General features: G+C 35.1%; 1 protein-coding gene across 1 annotated transcript; it reads left to right on the forward strand.

Annotated features, from left to right (window-relative positions):
- The first annotated feature begins 313 nt into the window (after positions 1 to 313).
- LOC117219911 (uncharacterized) lies at positions 314 to 26,985 on the forward strand. The gene is made up of 13 exons (XM_076528758.1): positions 314 to 646; positions 1,066 to 1,318; positions 2,046 to 2,149; positions 2,485 to 2,820; positions 2,917 to 3,192; positions 6,128 to 6,189; positions 6,430 to 6,493; positions 8,414 to 8,620; positions 9,202 to 9,454; positions 9,569 to 9,669; positions 10,391 to 10,726; positions 10,921 to 11,196; positions 26,794 to 26,985. The coding sequence occupies exons 1-13, from the start codon at positions 314 to 316 to the stop codon at positions 26,839 to 26,841; spliced, it is 2,649 nt and encodes an 882-aa protein (XP_076384873.1). The 3' UTR covers positions 26,842 to 26,985.
- The last annotated feature ends 424 nt before the right edge of the window (positions 26,986 to 27,409 follow it).

The raw sequence follows: 27,409 nt of genomic DNA on the forward strand, positions 1-27,409 counted from the left end.
TTGTGCAGTTGCGTGTGCGATGATTGCTTTTTCCTCTAGCAAGTTTTTTCATAATTTGCGTTTGTCATCGTTTCAGCCGCACAGCTATTGGCCACGATCGAGATTCATAGAGGGCTCGAAAGTGCTCGCGCGAGTATCATGCATAACTCACGACCAACCATCGATTTTGTCTCGAATAAAAAACCGCAATATCCAGGCATTTATGCATGAATCGTAATAGGTTTCTTTCTTCTTTTTACAGAATGACCTTGCACGGCATGAATGACGACGCACACGTAGCAATAAGAATGATTACTATGTATTCAGCCGATGAATGTTGGATGCCGGTGAATTCGAGCGGCTTGAAACATCACTCGATCGGAATAAGTATATCGCAGTAGCGAGAGCGAGAGCTCGCTTTCGCAAGAAAGTACGCTCGCGAGACCAGATAAGTAAAATCTCGAAAGTAAAAATGTTTTTCTCGGACAGCGACGATTTCTCGGTTGCTCTGACCTCGATGCTTACCAAGTGTACCGGTATCTGGATGCATAAAAATCGCAGCGAGCTATGCTGCAGATACCTCGTCTTGATTTACACGATTTATCATCTTTCTTTCTGCATTGTCATTCAAACGATAGGCGTTGTCACGAGTACCAACGATTCGAGCGCAAGTATTTAGCAAATTCATTCCAATTACACAAACTGGGTTAAGCTGGTGAAATTGATGATGATCGACCACCTAGCGCTTATCTTTACGACTATTTGTCACATAAAATTCAGATTTTCAAATTTCAGAATATCGAATTAATACATTTTAAAATTAAATACAGAATAAAATCATGTTACAGAATTATAGAATTTCAGAATATTAAATTGCAGATTTTTCAATTTAAGGATATTAAATTTCAGACTTTTAAATTTGAAACCTGAATTATATATTTCAATATACATACATACTTTCACAGGGATCTTTCTCCCCCCCCCCCTCTACTCTCTGAAACTATGTCGAACTTATCCTAATGTATTTCTTTAACGGAGATCGATAAGCTTTCATGAATTCCGGATATTCTATTTTCATATTTACAGGAATTACTGTATACAGGTTTGAACACTGTAACCACGACTCTGAGTTTGTTCAAACTGAGTCTCATATTTTTCCATAGAAAGGACTTTTTCACATTAGTGATTCATCTGGAGGAAAAGTTTTTGCACTCGAATTACGACGCTTTCGAGTTGAAATTGGTGAACGAGTGCAAGCGCCTCTCCGCGATCGGCATCGGTTGCTACACCCTCTTCACGTACGCAACTGTACTTTGTTTCATGGTAACACCGGTGATAGGTAAGCCAAAAAATTAAAGCGCAAAGTTCGAGGCTCTCTTAATAAGGAATATGTAATTTCATTCAAGTAAAAGATATTTTCCGACGTATGCGATTGTTCCGTATGGTATGCAAGCGTATAGTAATTGATTGTACATATGTACATATTGGAATTTGCAGGTACCAAATGGTACATAAAGACTTTTTAACGAAAACTAATATTCTTTTATGTTATTAATATGAGTATCGAGTTTTTTGTTTTTTAATGGGAAATACACATCTTTTAAAATCATTTTGATTTTCTATTTATTTCATATATGTATTTTCTAACGATGTTTAACGACTTCAATTCTGAAAGTTTTACAAACAATAGTGGACTAGTATCGCTAATAGAACAATGCTTTCAAAAAGCATCTTCGAAAAAACAATAATTTTTATTCAACGTACATTATCATACAGTATCGCACAGATCTTTTTCTATCATAGTACACGCATGTTGCGATCATAGTAGCAGACAATGTTATTAATTTAAAAAGCTTTCGAGTATTTGTCACAATGAATTAAATGTTTTCAACATTTTATGAACATTATTTGATTTGATTTATTGGATAAAACTTGTCAGACTATAAAGATAACCGCGGTCTCTATGTTTCTTTATGCAAGAAAAAAATTACATCGAACACTGTGTTTATATAACACAATTACCTAACAATTACCTAACTGTTGTTAATGAAACTGACCAATTACAGCAAATATAGGAAAAAACGAATCCGATAGACTACTTCCGTTCATTATACCAGTAGATCTACCAATGAGTATGACACCGTATTTCGAGATAGCGTTTGTCCTTGAGGTATCATCATTTTGATCAGTTTTTTTATCTTGAATTAGGATCGAAAATAATGACACTAATGCATGCAATGGCGTGGTTATTTTTTTCTTCGCATTAATTGAGTCAGCTGCGACATAAATTTATATCTAGGGACACGAACTTTAGATTCTATTTTCATCACACCTTGTATAGTCGATTGACGTTTACTTTAATATGATTTTCGTGAATATCATTTTGATTATACTTCGACGAAATTATGAATTTTTATACAGAGCGGCAAACTTACGTACTAGAGATTAAAATTTTTGTGTCATGATGATGATAATAATTGAATTGAAATTTTATTTTCGGAACAGTTTTTAATGCTGTATCAGATCGGTGTCTGTTACACTTGCTTCGATTATTTCCTGTGTATCATCAACATGCACGTGGCCGTACAGTTTCGCATACTGCAGCACAGACTGACATACCTGAATTATACGAATCAGGAAGAAATTTCCAGTGTGAAGATAGGAAAAGTTTCTCTAGATGCCGCGGAGAGATGTTACGCTGCCTTCAGACATAACATTCAACATCATCAGGCACTTATTTCGTACTGCCAAAAGCTCGAGGATGTGTTCAGTTTGATAGTGTTGGCAGAAATGATTAGTTACAGTCTGATAATCACTCTCATCGGATTGCAAATACTTTTGGTGAGTAAATTCCACGTACACACACGCGCGCGCGCACACACCACACACACCGACGAATGCTAAATAATTCGCTAACATTTGAGATACGTTTTCCAGGGAGCCCCTGACAGTGGGAGACGCTACACTTTCATGTCTTTCTTGTGCACCGAATTTATCCAGTTACTCATGTTCACCTACACCTGTGACGGCGTGATACAAGAAAGCTTGAACGTAGCTCCAGCAATTTTTAACGCTCCCTGGTATTCGATGCTGATGAATAAATATGGAAGAATGCTGCGGAGAGACCTGAAACTCGTCATCTTGAGGTCCAGAAATCCTTGCTGCATAACGGCCAAAGGATTCTTTCCTATATCTTTGGAAACGTACACGAAGGTGTGATAAATCAATTATACATATTATATCGTATAACTATATTATCAACTTTAAAACAACGAAACCTTTCTTGCAACTCTGCGATCAATGATACCTAAGGGAAAGTTCCGATTTAGAACATTTTAAAAAATCAACCTCTTTTGTTTTCAACTTTACTTTCTAGAACGCTTCAAGAATATGTATTTAAAAGAAAATTTCAAAATTCTAAAAATTTTCAAATTTATAGACTTTTTAGTGGCCTTCGGTACCTCAAAATAATCTCATTTCATCGCGTACAACTTCAAACTCATTTTTCTCGAAACATTTTTCGAACTGGTGGGACAAATGTCTCGCAAAACTAATCGATCGGTTCAGTAGCCATTCGGAAGAAGGATCTATGCGCTAAAAACCGAAGTTTAAAGCTTTTCTATTCTTCTAATATAAAACTGGGATATTAATGAGAGCCATGTAAAGGGCAATGAAAGAGACAAAGAAACTCATTTTTATTGTAGAACAAAATGACGCAGAAAAGAGTGATTATTGTGCTTGCGGTAACAAAGATAATTTTTCAGGCCCTTTTCATCATTACAGACACGTAATATTCTATTTATTGGATAACACATTGTAGTATACAGGATGTCTCCGAGAGGTATGTACAAGCGGGCATCAGGTGATTTCTCTTAAAAAGAAAAACATAAAAAGAATATATAAAATAACTATTTCTTCGAGATCTAATTCTCGAGCAAATCGAGTTTGAAAAGTCGCTTTGTACATACGTACATACGGCTTTTTCAAACTCGCTAAATTAAACTATATTTTTTTTATGTTTTTTTGTCAGGAATCACTTGGTGTCCGCTTGTACATACCTTTTAGGGGCATCCTGTATATAAAGATATAATGAGTCATGTATAATAAGTTTTTTTTTTTAATATTTAATTACAATTAATAGAAAACTACTTCGGCAATGAGACAACACTAAATCCAATTTTCGTACAAAATTTAATTTCTAATCATTTTTCGTAATTTATCAGCATTTTTATGCTGAAAGAAGGTTCTAAAATAAAAACATAATATCCTCAATTTTAGTATTTTTTAATGTAACATAACCTTGACATGTATTTTTTTATTTTCTCTTATATGAGAAACTTCCATCGCATATTATTTTGTAGGCTTTCGAACTATGTAAAAAGCCTTCAGGTTCATATGTATGTTATCTTTTCATATGACTAAATTTTAAATGTAAAAGATTTAGATTTAGGTTTAAATAAACCGCTCGACACGGACTATGTATAAATATTATAGTTACATATATGTGCCCATAATTATGAAAGTGGTCTAAGTCATATATTTCTTGTTTCGCGATATTTAATGAATCGCATTTGAATAAATTAAAAAATATTTTTACATTATGCGACATTTTAATTTATAATTTTATTAGTCTTGATTAATGGAAATTTATTATAGATATGAAATTTTGTGTGAATTTCATAGGAAAATGTTGTTTTTAAAGCTTGAATTGACTTAGACCATTTTCAAAATTAACTGAATGTCCTATAATTGACTTAAAGTAATAAAAAATTGTGATTTTTATTTGAGCCGTTTATTTTGAAAGTGGTGTAAGTCCAATGTCATCGAAAGAAATTGTAAGTGGCGTTGCGTGGGGTATTTAGACAATACAAGCTCAGACTCGGCATTTTGAATTTCTTTAAAAAAAAGAACTTATACCACTTTCAAAATAAACGGTCCATTTGAAACAACAACTTTAACGAAATAATTCATAAACATTTATTAATCATTTTTAAAAAGTAATCCATTTTTATTATAATTTCGACTTTTTAAGATTTTAAAAATGTTCCTGAAAAACTGGAAGGATATGTATGGTAGTAATATTGGCCTGAACAAGCATCACTGTAGGCTATTACGTGTTTTTGAGAAGCTAAGATCGATAAGATATTTAAATTGTTGACTTAGACCACTTTCATAATTAACACTAAATGAATTCCGTATAACGTTGTAATTACAACTACTATCTAAAGGTTCATTTTTGACGATATCGTAAAAATTACATTGAATAAATTTAGTTTAAAATCATGTCGTGTGAAATAAGTGATAAATTCATTTTTTTTTAAATTTTGACTTAGACCACTTTCATAATTATGGGCACATATAAAATCATAGTAACTAATTTGGCATGTAGTAGCGTAGTAGTATGTAACACTATACATACATATAACACTATAATACTATACAATAATATCTCGAGAAAGGTTCTTTTCTCAAATAGCTACTTCGATTTATGTGAATTTTATTTGAAATTAGAAAATATACAATACTTTTCCGCAGATAAAGAGGCTTTAATATCTCAAGTTCCTTCAAATTTACCGTTATTGTTGGCTTTAAAATGAGAGAAAATGATTAAAAAATAAGATATTTTTATACTTTCATGGGTTCACTGGTACATTATAATATCGGAAATATTATACATATTATATTTACAGTCGGGGAAATAAATATCCCACCGTCCAAAGAGAATTTTTCGGCAACTCCTATAGAATGAGACCTGTTTATTCTTAATAATTAGATAAAATGAAACATTACATGATTTTTGTCTATTATGTTCAAAAGATACATAATAAAATGTCGAAAACCCCAGATTATCTTGTCTATTACTTAGTTCTTTTTAATAAATAGTAATAAATAACTTCTTTTTGTTGTAGTCTTCTAGATCGGAACCTCACTTCAAGATAGTTCGCGGCTTTTTTATATGAATTTTTAAAGGATATTTATGAAAGTAGTTTTTATGGATAGTCGTTGTTCTATAGCATAATTTTCTTTTAAAGTGCCATTTGTGATTTTATAAAGAGTAAAGTTAACTTTCAATTCGTAACTAACGATGAGCGAAGATGTCAAGCTATCCTGATGATGTTTTTTAAATTAATTACTTTGATTGTTGTAGGTATGGACGACTGCAGCTTCATATTTCACTTTACTGAGAAACTCGATCGAAGAAATCGATCAGTATTGATGTCACTATGTCTATGGCCAATATTCATTTCTATTATATGTATAAGCAACTTTCAAGGTTTTTACTTCAATAAATAATCCACTTTAAACATATAAAAATCCTGTTTGCGTACTTCTAATGTCATTGTATGCCTACGTCTTAAACTCGATTCCAGACTGCTATTTTTCTATTTTATCATTTGTTTTTAAAGCGACATAGCCTAAATAATAATTTACGTGTTCATCATTAAACAGGGTTAATAACGACGAGTTTTTTTTGAGTTGGTTAACATGGAAGTCAAAAAAGATGTATCAGAAAGTATGACAAAATTTTTGATGGTACAGTAATTTCTCCCTAATTCGCGCTCAGATTTCGCACAAAAACGGAAAATTGTACCAATGTTTGGTGAAAGCATCAGCGAAATGTGAAAGTAGTTCTTCGGTTTTTTAAAATCAAAGTATCGTTCTTGTTTCTCAATCTCATCGTTTTAAATCAAAGTTGCATTATGATATTGCATTATGATAGTAACAAACAAAATTTCAGTGGACGCAGAGTTTGCATGCGATACGACGATTAACATGTTTACGTGACGATCAACGCGGCGAGGAAAGCAGTAGTATAACGGAGAATAGCCTAATGGTGGGGGAACTGACTGCCACCGAGTAGAAGCGAAGGCGGGGAAGATGTACTCCAGGCCAGCTCTTTCGGCTCGGAGGACATCGGGCACGTGTGCCTGTTGCTTTATGGGTGTTCGTATAGTATTTAGGCGATCACGGGTGATCGAGACGCGCAGCTAGTGCCAGGAAGCGTAGCCCTCGCAATCGGCGTGTTGCATGCAAATAATCCCGAACACTTGTCTAAGCGAATAAACCGACTAGATTCTGCACATACTACAGTTGCCAAATCGGTAATAATTGCGACGGTATTAGAACGTACCGTTCGACCATGCACCTGGATGGATACGCTCATGGATGGATTGCTCACTCGAATAGATTTTAGGTACCCGAGCCTCGGGTCGGCTGTAAGTTTAATTTAAAAATGGGATTTGGGAGGCATTTCATTAGCTTTTCCTGATTGTTTATCTTATGCCTCTAAAAGATTTCCAGGTATATATAAACATTCCCTGATCGGCATTTAGAATTTTAGGTATCCAAAAGTTACGGGTCCTGACCCGAATCCGAAGAAAATACCCGAGCCGATTTTAATCCGAAATCTCGGGTACCCGATCAGCTTAAATCTCAACGTAACTTACTCTCCTTAGTCAGGATGCGAAACGTCCTCTTCTCTAACTCTCTAAAACTCGACTGGCAAACGGTGCTGCTGCAGTGAACAGCATTCAGTGGTCATGAATCACGATACACGCGCACCCGCTAAGAGGGAAGGGCATCGCTCCATCGGCCCTGCAGGATGTATGCACTCACGTGAACAATCACGAAAGCACTGCGCTCTCTGCAATGCTGAGAGAGGGAGGGTGGGAGAAAGAGAGAGAGAGAGAGAGAGAGAGAGAGAGAGGGGGGGAGAGACAGAGAGGGAGAGAGAGAGAGAGAGAAAGAGATAAAGAGAAGGAGGGAGAGAGATCGTAACCACGTATTTTGCTTCACTTTGTGAACTGGGTGCTCACTTTGGATTTTCAATGATTTTCACTTTTCATAATAGTAACGGAACGTCACTCGCAGATCGGTCACTGTCATATTAGTAATATAGGTAACGTCGCACGTAGTATTGAACTCTTTTTACAATCAGAGATAGCTTGGAACTGTTCAATCTACTGTGCCGGGTAATCAACGGTCATCGCGTCTAAATCACGCACAGCGCATCGATCGTACAATTTATGCATCGGGTGCACGCGAGACCACGTAATGAATCTCCCACGGATCGAGTACAGGGTGGAACTAGATCAAAGTCGCAGGATACGTGGGACACCTTCGACTTATCCATTTCAAATTAAAAAATGCAATGTACAGACTCGCGGTAGTTCTAACGACACCTGCGATTTGAATAAACGGTAGAAATAGATCAAAGTTGCAAAGTACACGGGGTCCCTTTGCTTTACCCACGGCAGAGTTTCAAATTAAAAAATAAAATATGTAGAGTCGTGACGGATGTAATGACGCTCGCGATTTGAATGCAGAAGTAGATCAAAGTCATAGAACAACCGAAGATCGTTAGCTGTCGCATCCTCGATGATCTTCTGGGAGACTCTCGAGCGAAACTCAAAATCGATCTAGTCGTTGCTAGAAATTTAAAATGCGTGCGGAGGAGACCAAGGACTTTTCTCTGTTCGTCACTTCCTTTTATATGAAAGTGACCGGCATATGGATCGCAGCGAATCCCACCGAGGAACGCCGAAGACGGAACGCGTTCACGTTTACGTTCATTTTTCTGGTGTTGGGCTTGGTGATACACTCGAGAGACGTGTATTGCTCTTCCGCGATCTCGTTCGAAGTGAGTAGAATATTCGCAGCTATTACATATTTTGAACCATGACAACACTAGAATCATATCGAAATGTAGGAAATTAGCAGCGTACGATTTCAAATTGGAGTACAGCATAATTAAGATTACAATTCGGTGAGAAGTTAATTGATTCTTCGATCAGAAATGTTAGACGTTTTATTCCAAAACTGCCTCGGGCGCGAGCATAAAACCGATCCCCGTGAATCAAGGTAACTTACGACACATCGATTCGCAAAAAGTAGCCTAATATGATATTCTGCGTGACAGGGGACTGTCGACCGATCGATGATAACTCTATGTTCTTTTTACGGTTATTTGAAATCGTATTCCCTTAAGAAAACAGTTAAATGAGACAAGCTCTCTCTGTGTGTGTATATAGCAATTCAAATTTCCTACAAATTTTGATTTTTTCTTGACCTCGTGTAATACATTTTATTTTGTTCGCAACTAGTCAGAGTGTCTTCTCCGACAATCGAAAATATTTTGTTAAATCTTTGTTTCTTGTACGTATACTGCCATAAATAAACAAGAACACTGGCGTAACAATATTTTATGCGTTTGAATTCTAGGATACCATGTTAGCACTGTGCAATCTCTTCACAGAGGGGTTAGTCACAGCAAAGGTAACAGCCTTGTACCTATGCAAGAAGCAATTTAAAGAGCTGCTGGTGTACTTGGAGGACAATTTCTGGCACACGAACTACGATACCAATGAGAAAACGTTTTTGAATCAGTGCAAAGCTCAGTGCATATTATTCATCTGTTCCTTCACTTTCTTTGCTCAAGGAACGTCTATCTGTTTCTTGATGGAGCCGTGTATGGGTGAGATGGCCAACTTTTATTAGAGCAATAGATGCCAATTTTACAAAAGTTTCGAACCTTTGTATGCATAGTATTGATAATTTATTATGAATTTGTTACTCTTCCACTTTTCAGCATATTTTGAGAACAACGATTTCGCTCGAAAACTTCTGTTCAACCTACACGCTGATATCTTTGTGCAGCCGTATATCTTTGAGATTACGTTCTTGGTTCAGGTATCAACGACTAGAAAGAAAGTTACAAAAAATATTTCATGTCACTCTAGGCACGTTCACCACCTCATCCATGTTACTAAAATTATATTGTTGCACGGAATTGGAATTAAATTCTCGATTTACACTGAGAAAGTACTATAATTTTCTCGATAGACTATCGATTTGCTTACACGGTCATTAATAGACTGCCGGATATTTGTGCAAAATAAAAATTATCTTTATCGTTTATATACAATAAAACACAACCTTGATAAATAAATATTATCTTTTAACGATATTAATATAGCCAACGTAATGCAACAGTAGTTTTAACCGTTTTTAACCGTTAATTAACAATTTTTAGTATAAATACATAAAATCTGTAATCTAACGATCGTATACGAAATAAAAGTGTTTAGTATCATACATGGACCTATAAAAACTAACGTAACTGACGTAACCGTGAATGAAAAATAACAGTGTCAGTCACTCTTCGCATTGATAAAACATTGCAAGAATAATTAATTCTCAACAGTTTCACTCATTAGAGCGAGTTTTGGCATTTTCTTCCAGTTTTTGAACGAACGTAAAGATTATATTGATTCGTGTACGAAGCACCGATGACATTCGATCGACATATTCTGCGACAATTTACATAACACATTCAGCAGAATGTACACGACTTAATAATACCGAAGCGGCATTGTTTTCCTGAAAAATTCAATTTTCTACTCTTCCACAGATTTTTGTTTTATTCTATTGCGGCATTGGTTACCTTTGTGTGGATAACTTCGTATGTGTCGTGAATCTTCACGTAGCTACTCAATTCCGCATTTTACAGTACAGAATTGTAAACGTACACACAGGGAACAATATGGAAAAGCATACTGGAACATCGAGTCCAATTCCAGGCTATTACGCGGACAATTGTTATGCCACATTTAAAGACTGCATCAAACAACACCAAGCGCTCATAGCTTATTGTCAGAGAGTGGAACAATTGTTCACATTTATTGTACTCGGACAAATATTAGTTTTCAGTATACTGATGTGCCTCGACGGCTACTTGATGTTTCTGGTTAGTATATGCAAATAGCATCAAAACTGGGTCAACTTATTTAAAGTTGTCAAGAATTAAAGTAAACTTTTATTTACCTCCTGTTTTGGTGCAATCGTATTACAGTATTTTTATTTTAAGCGATATTTATTTTAGGTACAGTATTCAACCGATTTCTTGGGTCCTTGATGTTTTAATTATTTAATGTGTTGTAGGGGGAGGCCTCAACCGCCAAACGTGTTACTTTTGCTTGTCATTTATCTGCTTGTACCAGCCAATTACTGATGTTCACCTACAGCTGCGACTGTATATTGCGACGAAGCTTGGAAATCGCTGAGTCCGCTTATTCCACCGAATGGCCGGCTTTGCAAACAAATCGCAGTGGAAAAAATATGGCGTCCGATTTACAACTGGTCATGGTAAGGTCGAGGGTACCTTGTTGCTTGACGGCCGGTGGATTTTTCACGGTATCATTGGAAACGTATACTAGGGTAATGTTCATTTTATTGATAATTAATCCAGAAGCGGGTGGAATTTCAAATAGAAATATTAGTGTGAGGCTAAGATTACAGTCTGGATTCGATATCGATCGAATTGACTAACGCGAAGCCGGACTTTACGAATAAACTTGCCCGACACCTTTCGCGTTTTATATTGTATAAATCCACGATATTTCCAGCGGCACCTGAAAGTAAGATACGTACGTTTTGGGCTCATGACAGAATTTATTATAAATGGAACGCAACAAAGCTCACCATAATTTCTGTATCAGACGTCGCGTTAGCAAATATTTTACGTTCCCGTCATATCTATTTGCATACAACAGCGTTCGAGATATTTTGCTATAAAAAGCCGACTTTTCCATATCGATTTCTAATACATTGCTTCTCAAATGTCCATCTACATACAGTGACTCGCATTAATATTCGGACGCGATATTATTAGAAAAATTATTGCTTCATTTTATTGTTTATGATAGTATTAGTGAATCGATTCTTTTCTCATATAATAAAGCACTTCTTAAAGTAAGTAAAAACGTAAATTTTGTTTATTTATTGCACATGTTCTTTTGTATAATAAGCGATAAACAAGATTGTGACAAAATTTAACATCACAAAAATATTCCGACACATCTTAGGTGCCAGAGTTAAATATTGTACTATATTGACGACGACGCTAACACACATTGTTTATAAACAAATCTTATAAACAAATAAAAATTTGTTGTGAGAACTCGGTACCACAGAAATTATTGGTGATATCAGACGCTTTACTTGTGAAAATGGGATGAAAAGGAAGAAATACGTCTTTTAAAATCCGACAATTGGTTATTTATCACGAGGAAAAGGGAAAATCATACAGAGATAGAACCAAATTATTAAATATAAGCAAGAATAGTGTGGAAGATATTACACGTCGGTACATTCGTGAGGATTGAATCGATTCAATCCCCCAGAAAGGTCGTCCAAAATTATTAGATTCCCGCAACCAACGCAAGATAACAAGAAAAATAAAGAAGGATTCTGGACAAAATGCTACAAAATTAACATAGCAGTTGTTCATAGTATCTGGGAAGAAGGTACACCTGAACACAGTGCGACGGGTATTAAAAACTTGTGATTACAACGAAAGAGTTCCTCGTAGAAAGCTATACGTAAAAGAAGCAAATTGCAAGAAAAGATTGAGCTTTGCAAAAGAATATTTTTACGAAGACAACTGGTGATGGAATGATGTAATATTTTCGGATGAAAGCAAATTTAATCTTTACGGATCCGACAGTCAAAAAATGGTGTGGCGTAAAGTAAATACAGAATTAAACATTTCAAATTTAAGACCGACAGTGAAACACGGTGGTAGGAGTGTAATAGTGAGGGATTATATCTCGTCTGTAGGTGTAGATGAACTAGTTTTTATCGATGGTATTATGGACAAAATGAAGTATTTGGACATTTAAAAAAAAATTTAGTTTTAAGTTTTATCAGGACAATGATCCTAAACACAAGGCTAGAATACATTTATTATACAATTGTTCAAAAGTACTGCATCCTCCTCCTCAATCGCCTGGTTTAAATCCGATTGAAAAATTATAGTATCAATTGGACCGCAAAATTCGTACACACCTACAAGGACAACAACAGAGATAAAACAACGTTTGTTAGACGAATGGAAACGGATTTCGCCGGAATATTTATATAAAATCATCTGTAACATGCCCAAGCGATTACATGAAGTAAAACAAAAGGGTCAACCGACAAAATATTAATATTATGATAACATGATTAAAAAGATTTTCATTTTATATAAAATTAATGTAATTCACACTCACTGTCCGAATATTTTTGCGACGTTAAATTTTGTCATAATCTTGTTTATCGCTTATTATACAAAAGAACATGCGGAATAAATAAACAAAATTTATGTTTCTACTTACTGTAAGGAGTGCTTTAATATATGAGAAAACAATCGATTCAATAATACTATCATAAACAATAAAAAGGAGCAATAATTTTTTGCTATAAAAAGTCGACTTTTCCATATCGATTTCTAATACATTGCTTCCCAAGTGTCCGACTAGATACATCGAAAATGCAAATATTAATATATGGTTATGTTTAATCATTATCATTATTATTATTATACAGAGAGTGGCACGTAACCGACGCCGCGATTTCTCAGGCACTTTTGCCAATCTGATAAAAAAGTATTTCCAATGAAAGTTAATCAGCATGTATCCACAACATATTGATCTATCGGATTTTCGATGAAAAGTCAAGAGGTCACCTTGATATTTTTTAATGCCGCCTTGGGTTAATTTCGCAGGGTTACTGCTGATGGAAAAATGAACGTCAACGATCTACCATACTGTGACCTTCGGATGACTATTTCATTTCAATCAATTTAGAATAAGTGCCCAAAGTGTAGTCTATTTCCTTGTAAGTACAATTCCAGTCGTGTGAGAATATTACGATTAGTTGCAAACATCAACGTTACTTGATATTAGATAGCTTAACGCGACAGAAGTTTTCAAATAATGGTGTAATTAACCGTTACAATTGTAATTTTGTAAGAAAATCCCCATTCTAAAGATAATCCCCATTGAATCAAAGAACGTAATTTTCAAGATAAATGTATAAAAAACAATCTCAGTTGTTCAAACCTGCATTATTGAAGACAAGGTCATCCGATGATGATAGTGTGGCAGACCATTGAATTCATCTTTTTTTCAGTAATAATCCTGCGAAATCGGAAATACAGGGTGCCATTTAAAAAAGCCAAGGTTACCTTGATTTTTAGTCGAAAAACAATGATTTCTTACAATTTGTTATTCTTCGATATGAAGTCGACTAGATACTGATTAATATTCATTGGAAACATTTTTTTTGCCAGATCGTCAAAAATGCTTGAAAAATCATGGCAACACTTACATGCCACATCCTGCATATTCCTCCGTTATGATGATGGTGATGATTATTATTATTATTACTATTATTATTATTATTATTATTATTATTATTATTATTATTATTATTATTATTATTATTATTATTATTATTATTATTATTATTATTATTATTATTATTATTATTATTATTATTATTATTATTATTATTATTATTATTATTATTATTATTATTATTATTACTTCGATTACTACTGTCATTATTAATGTTATTATAACTCGTATTACATTAGTATTATCATCGTTATTATTAATGTAATTGTTGTGGACTATCAGTTTCTGAAAGTTCAGAGAAGGCGGATGATCATCCGAGTGTAAAATTGTCGCGAGTTACTCTCGAGAGGACTTCTCGTAAATGGGCCCAGTCTTGAGAGTAACTGTCGGCGAGTATAACAGAACTCTCTAGTAGCGGCCGTGTTGTTACTTGCTCTCAAATGGATATACAATTGAGGAGTTATTTTTAGAATACGATATAGACGGGTGTCCATCTGCGAGTTTCTCGCACGAGTTGTTCTCGTAAGTTTTGTATTCGTTTGACGACATTTTACTGTATGTCAACAGTATTAGATGCGAGGTGAACAATTTTAATTTTGACCAATAATGCCCTAAAATATTAATAACTGAATATAATTCCTAATATTATTCATGATTTTTATTTAATTGTATTTTTACAAAAGAATTTCTTTCTTTCATGAAATAGCTTTTAATATAAAATAAATCCATCGCAGAAATGTAGAACTACAAATTTCAATTTATATCGATTTGGGGGCCAGCAAGAAGCCCCGCACAAAAGCGGTAAAAAGTCCTATATGTGATAAATATCCTCAGAATTAAAGAAAAGAACTATAGAGATAATAACTGCAATATTCGGACCACAATGTAGTACAATTTTTATTCATTTTTATTAATTATTCACACGATTACTCGATGAAAGATGTCCACCACAAAATGAATGAAATATAAAATCGTTATTTACAGTACTGTTTTCTTAATTTAATTAATCGCTGATGGGAATAAGTGTATTGGGCATATATTTGAATTCTGCAAAATTTCATGTTGATAGTATCAATTTTCGTAGACTTGTATGTGATTTAATATTTTTATTTTCATTCTCGATTTTTAATACAAATTTAGTAGAATTCAGTAATTTTATACGTGTCATTGTGTAGGGTAAATTTGATGAACATCGATGATCGATCACGAATCAATTCGTGTTCTTATGCTCGGACATTATAAAAGGCCGGTCAACAATGTGTTAACATGCAAAAAGAATGAACTGTTACTAGCTACTATTGGAGTAGTTACTGATTTTTATAATTATTGACGCCATTGTTCGTTATAGAAATTTATAGAAATTATATAATACTGGAAATAAGGTTATTCAAAATCTATTTATATTGTATATCGAATATTTAGTCTTCTATATGTAATATTTGTATATTGTAACTATATTTTTGTTCATAAATTTTGTTCAAAAAATAATTTTATTAACCCTTTCGTGTTAATAAGGGTATACACAAGCTATCCCAGACCACTGGTCCACCGCTATTGAAATAGAGGGGAGTGATTTTGATTGAAAACTAAAATAATTTTAATAACTATTTCAAGTACACTCTTTTCGTATAATGGTTGATGCAATTTTTCTTTTAATGCAATCTTGTATTTTTTATTGCATATTCGGATTGTACGCGAAGAAATATGAAAGCTTTGTCTCAAACTCTCTTTCGCCAAATATTTGATTCATGTTTATTTTATCAAGTCTACCACCATATCGCTTTCGCAGCCAGAGGTTACGTACCAAACTATGTATTCCCATAGTTTCGCTCTTAATATTTCGCTATTTCTTACCATTGTCTTAATTTCCTGTAATGGTTGATTCTTAAGACTCAACTTGTCAACTTCAGTTATGGTACTTCCTCAAATGAGGAAGCATGCGATATGTTGCAAAATTATTATTTGTGGGGAAGAATAAAAGACCTGGCGCATCGGGAACATCCAACGACAAGAGAGGGCACGATGGAAAGAATAAAAGAAGCATTTCGATTGTTTAATGCCGATGAAATCCTTCGTGCTGTAGATTCCTCCCAAAACAGGATAAATCTCTGTACCGCGCATAATGGTAGCCGATTTGAACATCAACGTGAAACACTTTCCCACTTATAGCCGCTTTTTCAAGGTATGTGAACCGATATTAGATATTATTTTCAAAATGAATTTTTTTTTATACCGTTGCTTATTTTCCACAGTTTACTTTTGTTAATCTGTTTATTAATATATTCAAGTGAAGGTAAAACTTTTACATTCATTTTTTTCTCGTGCAATCTAAACATGCAATAAAAAATACCAGGTTCCATTTACAAAAAAACGATTTCCGGTCTAATGATTCCATTTCCGATCATTACTGGAAATTGCAATTACTACCATTCGATAGAGCGTACTCGAATTAGTTATCAAAATTTATTCTATTATTAAAATTGGGAAATTGTGCATAAACTTTCGCACATCTGGTTATCAGGGTTCTATGAGTACAAACGATACCCTACGAGCAACGATGCACCACATTTTTAATGTCTCAATTTATTACCCCTAGCCCCTGACTACTCGAGGTCGTTTTCCACCCTAGCCTTACATCATTATTTCAAAATAGTCTACCGTGAAAACAATGGATACATTCCAAAACGGATTAACTCGTTTAAGACTACATTAAATTACCTGAATTTCTTAAGGTATTGAAACTAGTTTACCAGACAATGTTTAAACAGGTTTCTGCAAACATTGTAATCGAGTGAAATCAGAAAAAAACAATTTTGTCGAAATTATTTACATACATTGACAGATAATATCTTTTAGATTTCGCAAAATTACGTATTAATTTTCTTTAAAGATCTATGCATTTTTAATTTATTCAAGTGTCATGAGGAGCCTCCATAGAAATATTATATTTGTTCGCAAGATAGCACTCCAGGAGTATTACATAGACAGAATACAATATTGTATTAATAATAATTTTTCCATAATATTATACCTCGGAAACTAAGCTAGCGCATGCCATATATTTATAGGATAAAGTTGTTCAAAATAGTCTAAACCCACAATCTATCGAAATAGGAGAGGAACTAGCTGTACGACAGTTTCACCTTTAATTAAAGATAAATAAAACAATCAAAAATCATGTGAATAGTTTTTCGGGTAATTCAAAGATAGGCTATTTTGAAGCTGCGTAGTTGTGCTCAAAATGAACAAATATAATATAAAAAATCATTATGGAGATATTTTTAGAAAATAACTCTTTCCGCGTTTTCAGGGTAAATGTTTCACTGTGCAGCGGGACTCCGTCAATCGGATGTCATAAATCGAAGTTTATAAAGTGCTGTCTGGATGCACGAACTCCTGATAACCAGATGTGCGAAATATGTATGTACCTTGTGGAAAATCGTACGGAATTCGGGCACATTCAATTAGGCAATAAGTCAGTCAGGACGGCGAATGAATTTCTCGTTTTCAAAAAACAAAGTAAGCTTCGTCCCCCTATATTTAGAAAATTACCTTTCTTCTGTTGAGAAAATGTATACAGGGTTTCCAGAAAGGTACGTACTAACTTTATACTATACTATACATGTTACCAAGGTCAAATAAATATGTAGTGTCCGGTCGTACGAATAAGAAAGTTATTCTTTCGTGCAAACAGTTAGCGTAATTCTTGTTCGATGAAGCTATTTTTGAGTCGATATTTTTCAAACTTGTGTGTCGTATGTTTAGTAGAAGAAAAGTTCAAAAGTCTTCAATAGCAAACAGAGGCCATCGTAAATTAAAGGTTTATTTGACGGTTATTTTATACGCGAAAGTCGCTACGGAAGGGATGGACAAAGGCGACGCATGCGCGGGTATGCCGCACAGCGACGCGATCTTGTGGGTGTTCGGGGCAATAATCATAACTTCTAAACTAATTAATTTTCGATCTAAGTATGTTGTTAATTTTTTAAAGCGAGCACAAAGATAAATCGATTTGTACACAAATAATATACAGTTATGTTAAAAAGATTGCAATGATTTTGTTTTTGTTTATTGAATAAAAATATCTTTCATTAACATCTAGTTTCGTAATTTCTTAGAAACTGTTACCAACTAAATGTGGCGGCTACCTCCAGACCCGCCAGCAGAGGGCTCCTCTTCCCGCTAGCAACCGATCCGCCTCGATTCCTATATACAGGGTGTCCCACAATTATTTTAACAGCCGAAAATGAGGGGTAGCTGAGGTCATTTGAAGTAACTTTTTCGTTTGCGAAAATGCAATCCGCGGCTTTGTTTACGAGTTATTAACGAAAAACACTGGCCAATGAGAGGTGACGGTGCGAGAGAGAGGGTCCGCGAGAGAGTCCGCAGCACGAGGCTTTGACAGAAGGTCGGGACGGACTCGAGCCGCGATCGAAGTATTGAACAAGTCACAAGGCGAGAACTTTACGGATTTTTTTTACTACATAACAGTGATATTTTTAAGAAAAACTCTGTTCACCTTTACTTTAGAACGTCTGAAGAATATTTACTAATTTTTCGGACCCGAAATAATATGAAGTTTAACCGTGACAGCTGTTTTAATTTTCTGGTGTGCATGACACCTCGTGTGTACCATATGAAATTTTTATGCAAGGTGTACAGTGAAGATTAACGAATGATTTGCAAAGCTGATTTAATAATAAATAAGGGACGTAAAGGATTTGTTTATTAGAGAGATATGAAAAATATTGTCAGTAAGAAACTCACCCATTTAGTTGAGGATGCATTTGCTGGCTGAAATTCATGATGTCGAAGGGCACTGACCATGTACAACGTACAGCTGATCTTTCACTGCACTGTCACTAAACACTGATCACTTAATTAATCACTGATAATCCGAATCACTTGTGGATATTTAAGAAAGATCACTGAGACTCGTTCGCGGATAATCGTTTATTCGAAAGATATGCCGAGACGTAAACTGTGTCCGATCCGCTGTCACCCTGCGCTCTTAGAACGTAATTAATGGCCGTGCGAAGAAAATGGTATCGAGTGTCATTTCCTCGGACGGCCGAACGAAGAACAACAAGGACCCACAGTCAAGGCCTGAATTTTTCGGCAGTGAAACGTCGACTTCCGAACGAACGCGTCGAATAAACGATTATCCGCGAACGAGTCTCAGTGATCTTTCTTAAATATCCACAAGTGATTCGGATTATCAGTGATTAAATAACTGATCAGTGTTTGGTGACAGTGCAGTGTAAGTGAACTTCGCAAATAACCATACCAGAGGTTCCACCGACAGTATCCCTCGAATGTTGCGGTCATCGACCTGGGATCAGCTGTTCGTTGTACGAGGTCAGTACGTACGAGTCAGCAAATGCATCCTCAACTAAATGGGTGAGTTTCTTATCGATAATATTTTTCATATTTCTCTAAAAAACAAATCCTTTACGTACCTTAACGCGATTATTTATTATTAAATCAGCTTTGCGAATCATTCGTTGAATTCTGTTCGTACACGGAATTATTTAAATTAAAATATCATTTACGAACTTTGTTAATCTTCACTGTACACCTTGCATAAAAATTTCATATGGTACACATAAGGTGTCATGCACACCAGAAAATTAAAACGACTGTCACGGTTAAACTACATATTATTTCGAGTCCAAAAAATTAGTGAATATTCTTCAGACGTTCTAAAGTAAAGGTGAACAGCGTTTTTCTTAAAAATATCACTGTTATGTAGTTAAAAAAATCCGGAAAGTTCTCGCTTCGTGACTTGTTCAATACTTCGAACGCGGCTCGAGTCCGTCCCGACCTTCTGTCAAAGCCTCGTGCTGCGGACTCTCTCGCGGACCCTCTCTCTCGCACCGTCACCTCTCATTGGCCAGTGTTTTTCGTTAATAACTCGTAAACAAAGCCGCGGATTGCATTTTCGCAAAGGAAAAAGTTACTTCAAATGACCTCAGCTACCCCTCATTTTCGGCTGTTAAAATAATTGTGGGACACCCTATATACAGAGACTTCGTCCTTTCCTACCCCCACGTCTAAGGCAAGGGCCCGCTAGGATACCCTTACTGATGAGCCCTCTAGCGGGCCCCGGACGAAACGTCTCCCCTCTCCTTTTCTCACCCAAGCACACACAACTTCAACCGCCGCCAAATAAATTTTGTTCGAAACATTTTTTATTAAGAATTACTGGATGTCGGGTAACACACATTCCAACATAATATATACATACATAACTGATACACGTTTGAACATAATACATGAATAAGCAACAAATATTTCAATATGATAGTATAATAAAATCTTTACAAGTATTCAATCTGAAAGTTTTTCGAATGTGCTTTAATCTATTGTTAATATCCACACATAGAAAGTTGCAAAATTTTTCTGAATCTTCGTAAACTTCTTCTGTTCAATCGTTTAAATGGAATGTGTTTTGAATGAAACGAAACACATTCACTCTTTTTGTCTTTGGGTAACGATCAAATCCATTTCTCAAAAATGTACCGAATTGTCCTCGGACGCGTTTCTAAAATCCATGATTACGATTACAAATGCAGGCCAGTGTAAGAAAATTTTGTATAATAATATCGAGGACGATTCAAGGAATACTTTTCCGTAGCAATCCCAAGACATGTTTTACCATTTCTTGAGAAAAGTCAGGTTAAAGATAATCGAACGTATATTTTAGATCCCCAATGGATATGTAACTTCGAGACAATAAAACGATAAGTAATTAAAGCATTTCAAAATCAAAATAACAAGTGTTTAATACCTTAAATTAAATAATTCATTCATATTTATATTTATTGCCGAATACTTTAAATAACCTCGATGTTAGGAACACTGCGATATACATATAACGTATAACAGGCAAATGCTTGAGGAAGCAAAGGCAAGTAGATCGTTGGCCATATTAATTAATGTATTTCCTAGGTGTTGATGAATACTTTTTGGATTTTTTAAAATTGTTTACATATAAATAAAGGCTCTAGATTACGATTATGTTATAAAAAATATTGATTTTATAATTTTTTTTCCATTGCTTGCATCACTGTGCAGCATGCGTCGTCTACCAGGCGAACATTACAATTCTGAACTACGATCAGACAGGGGCTCGCCATCATCGTAGTTCAGAATTTTAACGTTCACCCGGTAGACGTCCCATGCCGCTGTACGGGACTCTCTGCGCATGCGTCGCCATCCTACTCCTTGCGTAGTGACTTCGCGTATGCACTGGCCATGGCCAGTGTGACAGGAAAACATTTTTATTCAGAATTCCGAGATGTATCGAATCGAACACAAAAAGGTATATAATTTGAATGAAAAAAAATAAAGATGATCTTCACGTGTCCTTCAAGCGTACACATTGGTATGATCGTAGCAATATCACTTCCCTCGACGTCCATTGATGAAAATGCTTATTGTTTAAAGCAACCGCGCGATTATCAATGACACAATAGCAATATTAGGTAAGAACAAAATATCTTTATAAAAATATAAAAATTGTAAATTAACAGAAAAAAAAATTTTTATAAACTTTTATAAATAAAGATAATAATTGTTAGGAATAGCGGTTCCTAGCTGCCGCGTGCGTGTGAGCGCGTGCGCGTGCGCGTATGCGTGCCGTTACCGATTCAGCACTTGTCGCGACACGCCACTTTTCTTCGGAAAATTTCGGGTGTGATAGGCCCCGCAGGTCCGTGGGAGTGTGTCACTAGCACCGAAAGCGACAAAGTGGGAGCTGTTTGTGGCAGCCATTTCGCAGATCAATCGAGTTCGAAAGAGCAGGGTTGAGTAGATGCAAATTCTATCACTCCATGCTTCATCTAGCTTCACGCTGGAATTCATTCATTCTTTGTTTACATTCCCCTCTGTTTCGGGGTCACGAATTCAAGAGGAAACTCTTAGTTCGGCCGAGAATTAGCAGCTTCATTCTTCCAAGTAAAATCAGAGCACGTTGTTTAATTGGGCAATAGACGGTAACCCCACCTATTTCAAGCGAATTCGCCTATTCGCCTGTTCAAGCGAATACCATCGCTATACGACTTTCCTTACGGTTGAGCTACACTAGGTAACGAAACTATTCGAACACTAGTATACCTTCGACTTCTACGCCATATATTTAAATAAATATACATTGAAGGAAACAAATACTTTACGGCATATTAAAGTAGAGTATATAAATGTCAAAATATGCAAGAAACTTTCGATTTAGTATAAATCGTTGTCTACATAATTAAAAAAATATAAAGGAACATCGAATTTTCGCGCAACATAAGTATTCGAACGTCTTATAAAATTCAGTCGAAAAGTTATAAAAATAAATCTTTTTATTAATTTTTATTATTAATTTTATACCTCTATTGTTTAACAATATGTTTCAAGAAGGTTAACATTTTAAAAATAAGTATTAATTTAAGATCGATGTCATTTTTTTATCTCTATTTTATATGATTTTATGATTTGTTTGTAGTATGTATTTTTTTTTGTTATAACTCGAATGACCAAATTAACTTTATGGGGGTAAACAGTCGTGTATAAGACACGTATAAGTATGAATTGTTATCTTAGTTTGTTAAGGCATCTGAAGTAATTTGTAAACTTATAATGCATTTTTGGTTGATTTTTCCCATGTTATATCAATATCAGCAGGTAAATGGGCCAAAACTGCATTTTAAGTTTACAAATTCCTTCAAATGCATTATACACAGCTGTCTATCCCCATGACGTGAATTCGGTCGTACGAGTCGTAACAAACAACATACATACTATAAACAGATCATAAAATCGTGTAAAATAGAGATATAAAACAATATCGATGATAAATAAAGAATGATTTTTAAAATGTCAAACTTCTTGAAACATGTTGTTAAACAATAGAAGTATAAAATTAGTAATAAGAATTAATAACAAAATTTATTTTTATAACTTTTCGATTGAATTTTATAAGGCATTCGAATACTTATGTTGCACGAAAATTCGATGTTCGTCAATATTTTTTTAACTATGTAGATAACATTTTACACACACAGTTTGTTATATTTTGACATTTATAAACTCTCCTTTAATACACCGTAAAGTATTTTTTCCTTTCGATGTATATTTATTTAAATATTATATATGACGTAGGAAGTTAAAGTTATACTAGAGTTCGAATACTTTCGTTACCCACTGTATACATATGTATAACAGTTTGGTTCGTGCGCGAGTATTTCTTTTAAGTGGAGGTTCGCGGCTTTTGTGGCCTCAAGATCGAGGAACAGCTCAAGATTCGCTCTGAAACAGGGGGACAAGCATATTTCTAGATTCGTTTGTAAAAGTACGACACATTAGGGCGTCGTCGTACTTGCCCTCTCACTCGCAGTCCTGTTCGCTCGCGGCTATCTTACACAAGATTTCTTTTCGGCCGACGGTTTCGGCAACATTCAACATTCATTTCGTTCTACCACGCGGTTTCGTTCGATTTTATTCTACATATTTCGTGCGTTCCGTGTCGGGTTCGCACAGGTCTCTATCTCTCTTGCACCACAGCAGGGAGATCGTACGGTCAGAATTTTTCGACGAATATATGTACATATATTCTTGTTTGTGTACCATGTGGTAATTTGTGCTTTCCTTTCGTTACACGCACGCGCTTCGTCTCGTTCGCTCTAAGCGGCGAAAAATGCTCATTCTGATCTAATTTCGTTTTGTTCGAAATTTGAAAAAGGAAATTTGTAAGACTCAGCAGTCTCCACGATCGCTATTGTTCTTAACAAACGGAAGGGCAACCTGCCCGAATTTGTTATACAGTTTAACCGCGTATCAATCTGTAACCTACGATCCACCCTTTCGTTTTCGGATAACCTTTATACCCTCCCGTTCCGTTCCTCTACTAGTTCGGATTCAAATCGATTCTAACAGTAACCTTGACATAACCTTGATAATAACCTTGACATAACCGTTGTCTAAAATTAAAATTAAAATTAAAATCGAGTATCGCGTTTTACGGGTATCACCTGGGTCTGTGGACAAAAACTCCAGCGCGACGCCTGTTTTTGCGCACCAAGTCAAGTCAGCTGTTCGACGAACTCGTCACCGGCCAGGTGAACAACTAACTTACCTTGTATACAGTCGGCCATCTTCTGTTTATATTGTCAATATGTGCGTGTCCAAGCAATCCCAATATCAAATCCGTTACCTAATTTCCTTGGTTCCTATACAGCACTGTTCGTTAGGGCATTGAACCTATCCAAATGTAACGAATGTTCCGCGCTGCTTAGTCCTTTCAATTTTCAAATTCCCCACTCCTCTACTTCTCCTAACCGATGGCCCACGATAATATAAATAAGCCCGTTTAATGCGATCGCTGGATGTGTGAGTCCTCTGTCAAGTGAATTTATTACGCTTGTAATCTATCTGCACTTGCAGCATAATTTAGCTCTTTTCTATTGCGCTTGCAATCATCGCTACGACTTTGTAGCTAAACAACGATCGCTTGATCGTCTCTTTCGTGAATACCTCATCACATTTCGTTGTTTTATTGTACATATCCTTCGTCTGTATATAACTTATCTATTAAAATACCTTTAGTTCATTATTTCAGCGTTTTAACCATACAGTCCACTATTCTACCTTGCATTTCCACTAGAGTCCTCAACAACAGTCCTTTCGATATCTTCACGTCTAAGGCAGTGCCCGGTAGATAGTGTGGGTACGAGGCACGTGGTTCACTTGTAACACGTGCTATCACTAGTCTTGGTTCCGTTTCTTACGGATCTGGCTAAATTATAAGGCGTGTGAAGGTTAGCTTCCAAGAACGATTACGTGGATTAGTAAATAACAACGGGGTTTATTTATTTTTAAAACATCGCGAAACGGGATGATGCGCAGTCTTATATGTGCCGGGACGATATGCACATCTATGGCCAACGGCCACAATAGCCATACCGAAGAGTCCTCTAGCGGGACCAGGACGAAACGCTCCCTTTTGTCTCTTTTTCCTGCGTCATATGGAAATTTTTTTTTTAGTATTATCATTATTGCTATTATTTTCTTCCTCAGACAGTCTTTATTGACTATCAATTTTTCAACTTCGTTAATAAAATATGTTATTTTTCTAGAAGTCTCCTGATTTTTTAACAAGATTGAGGATATTAAAATGTCGGTTGTACTGTATATAAGAAAGCATAGTATAAACCAAATACAGTTTCTTGCCTACAAAATTTTCTTGTATGATGTTCTCTAATTTGCCTAAAATATACTTAAATGGAACAAAATTAAACGAAAAATATAATGTTTTGGACTATCGAGACTTAAATACATATATAAAAATATAGTATCAAGATAGGATGCTCGAGTGAATTGCTTGATGCAAGAAAATATAATCATTTGACTGTTTTGCCTTAAAAGAATCATATGACAGCTTTAGGAATTCCTTGACGCTACGCGCGATTCCGGCTACAAAACTGCTTTATATAATGATCATTTTCATCGATGGACGTTAAGGGAAGTGATATTAATATGATCTAGAAAACGTTCCACTTTGCATGAAAGTGCGGTCAATTGAGATTCAAAAAATATTCATTGTGAATTATACAGGGTGTTCGGAAAATCGTGGTATAACCTGCAAGGGGATGATTCTACATACAAAAATAAGTCCAGAAAGAGGAATAACAATTTTTCATTTAAGGCTCCGTTTTTGAGAAAAATTAGATTAGAAAAGTAATACTGTTGAGTAGGAATCAACTGGCGTATCTGATTATGACAAACCGATTCTACTTCTCGTCATATTACAAGCCCCGCGAATTTGATGCATCTTTCAACTGTTTTCTCGAGAACGAAGTCTGAAATGAAAAATGCTATTCTTCTTTTTCGACTTATTTTTGCATGTATGTCTTTAATCAATTGAATATTACTGTTTATAGTGTTAATATTTATACTGTTAATAAAGTATAGGCAATATTTCTTATAGACAACAGCATTTTGAAGTATAAAAAATGTACTATTGGTAAAATAATAATTTACAAATATATGATTTATTATTCATACAATGGTACCGCAATTTTTTAGTTATTTCCGGTGCTTTGACAAAAAAATGTTTCGAACAAAAAAAATTAGTACCAAAATTTTTTTTTTAAGAAAAAATTTAAGTCACCTTGATTTTGTAATCATCATTATATATATATATCTTTTACTTAATAATATTATAGCTAACATCAAGACGAATTCAACGACTTAAATAAAACGTCTTGAAACATACTTACGTCTTGAAACATTGCAAAAATTGTCGTGAACAGTTAATGAATGCTTCGATTTATGGGACCATTGGGCGACGTATCGTGTACCTACGATTCACTACGTTTGCATCGTATAATACGGGCTATGGATGCTATCTTCACTTCTACTCTCATTCCGAGTCATCTGTGATGGTTTCTCCGTCGCAATCTGAGCACACTGAGCTCGCTGCGCAAGCTATTGCGCGCGTTTACCCGATGTCGGACGTCGGTAAAATGGATCGATATCGAATCTACTCTGACCTTAGCCTTACAAGAAAACGAAAATTTCGAATAAAAATTCCCAATAGAAGAAGAAAGCTGTAACTGAATATCACAACTTTCCGTATTATCTATTACAGGTTATAAGCACAGCGGTTTCATACTTCACGCTGCTACGGCAATACTGATGCTCCAGCGAGAAAACAATTCAATTAGTGTTGGCCGTTTGAACTTTGACATTCTATGCGGATCAATTATACAGACCAAAATATTGTATAGAGTGCTTATATAGAGAGCGATATGGTTCTTAATAAAATCATTATATTAATATAGTTAGTCCTAATCTTTCTATCAATAACTAACATTTTCAATGGCGTCCGAAATTTTTGTTTCTACTATAAAAATAAAAGTTACTAAAACATGGGGATACGAAGCTGTTTTCTAGTTCTCAGACATAACGTGTTGTACTCAATTTTTTTGGAATGTAAGGCATCCCTAATTGACTGTAATGTTCATATTGTTTAATGTTTATTGATCATTATCATAAGCTTGCTCTAATGTGATAAATATAAGCTTTGAAGTGATTCGAGTGGTGACAGAAAGCATACAATTTTATTCTTTCCTAAACTGCGTGTTAACAAATTTTAGTTTTAATTCCACTTAAGGATAAAACATAGTCCAATGAGAATAAGATTTGAAGATTCTGTACCTGTCAAAGAAGAACAAATCTTGCGGTGATCAACTTATGGTATATTC

The sequence above is a fragment of the Megalopta genalis genome, chromosome 1, assembly GCF_051020955.1.
Source record: "Megalopta genalis isolate 19385.01 chromosome 1, iyMegGena1_principal, whole genome shotgun sequence".
NCBI classification, from domain to species: Eukaryota; Metazoa; Arthropoda; class Insecta; order Hymenoptera; family Halictidae; genus Megalopta; species Megalopta genalis.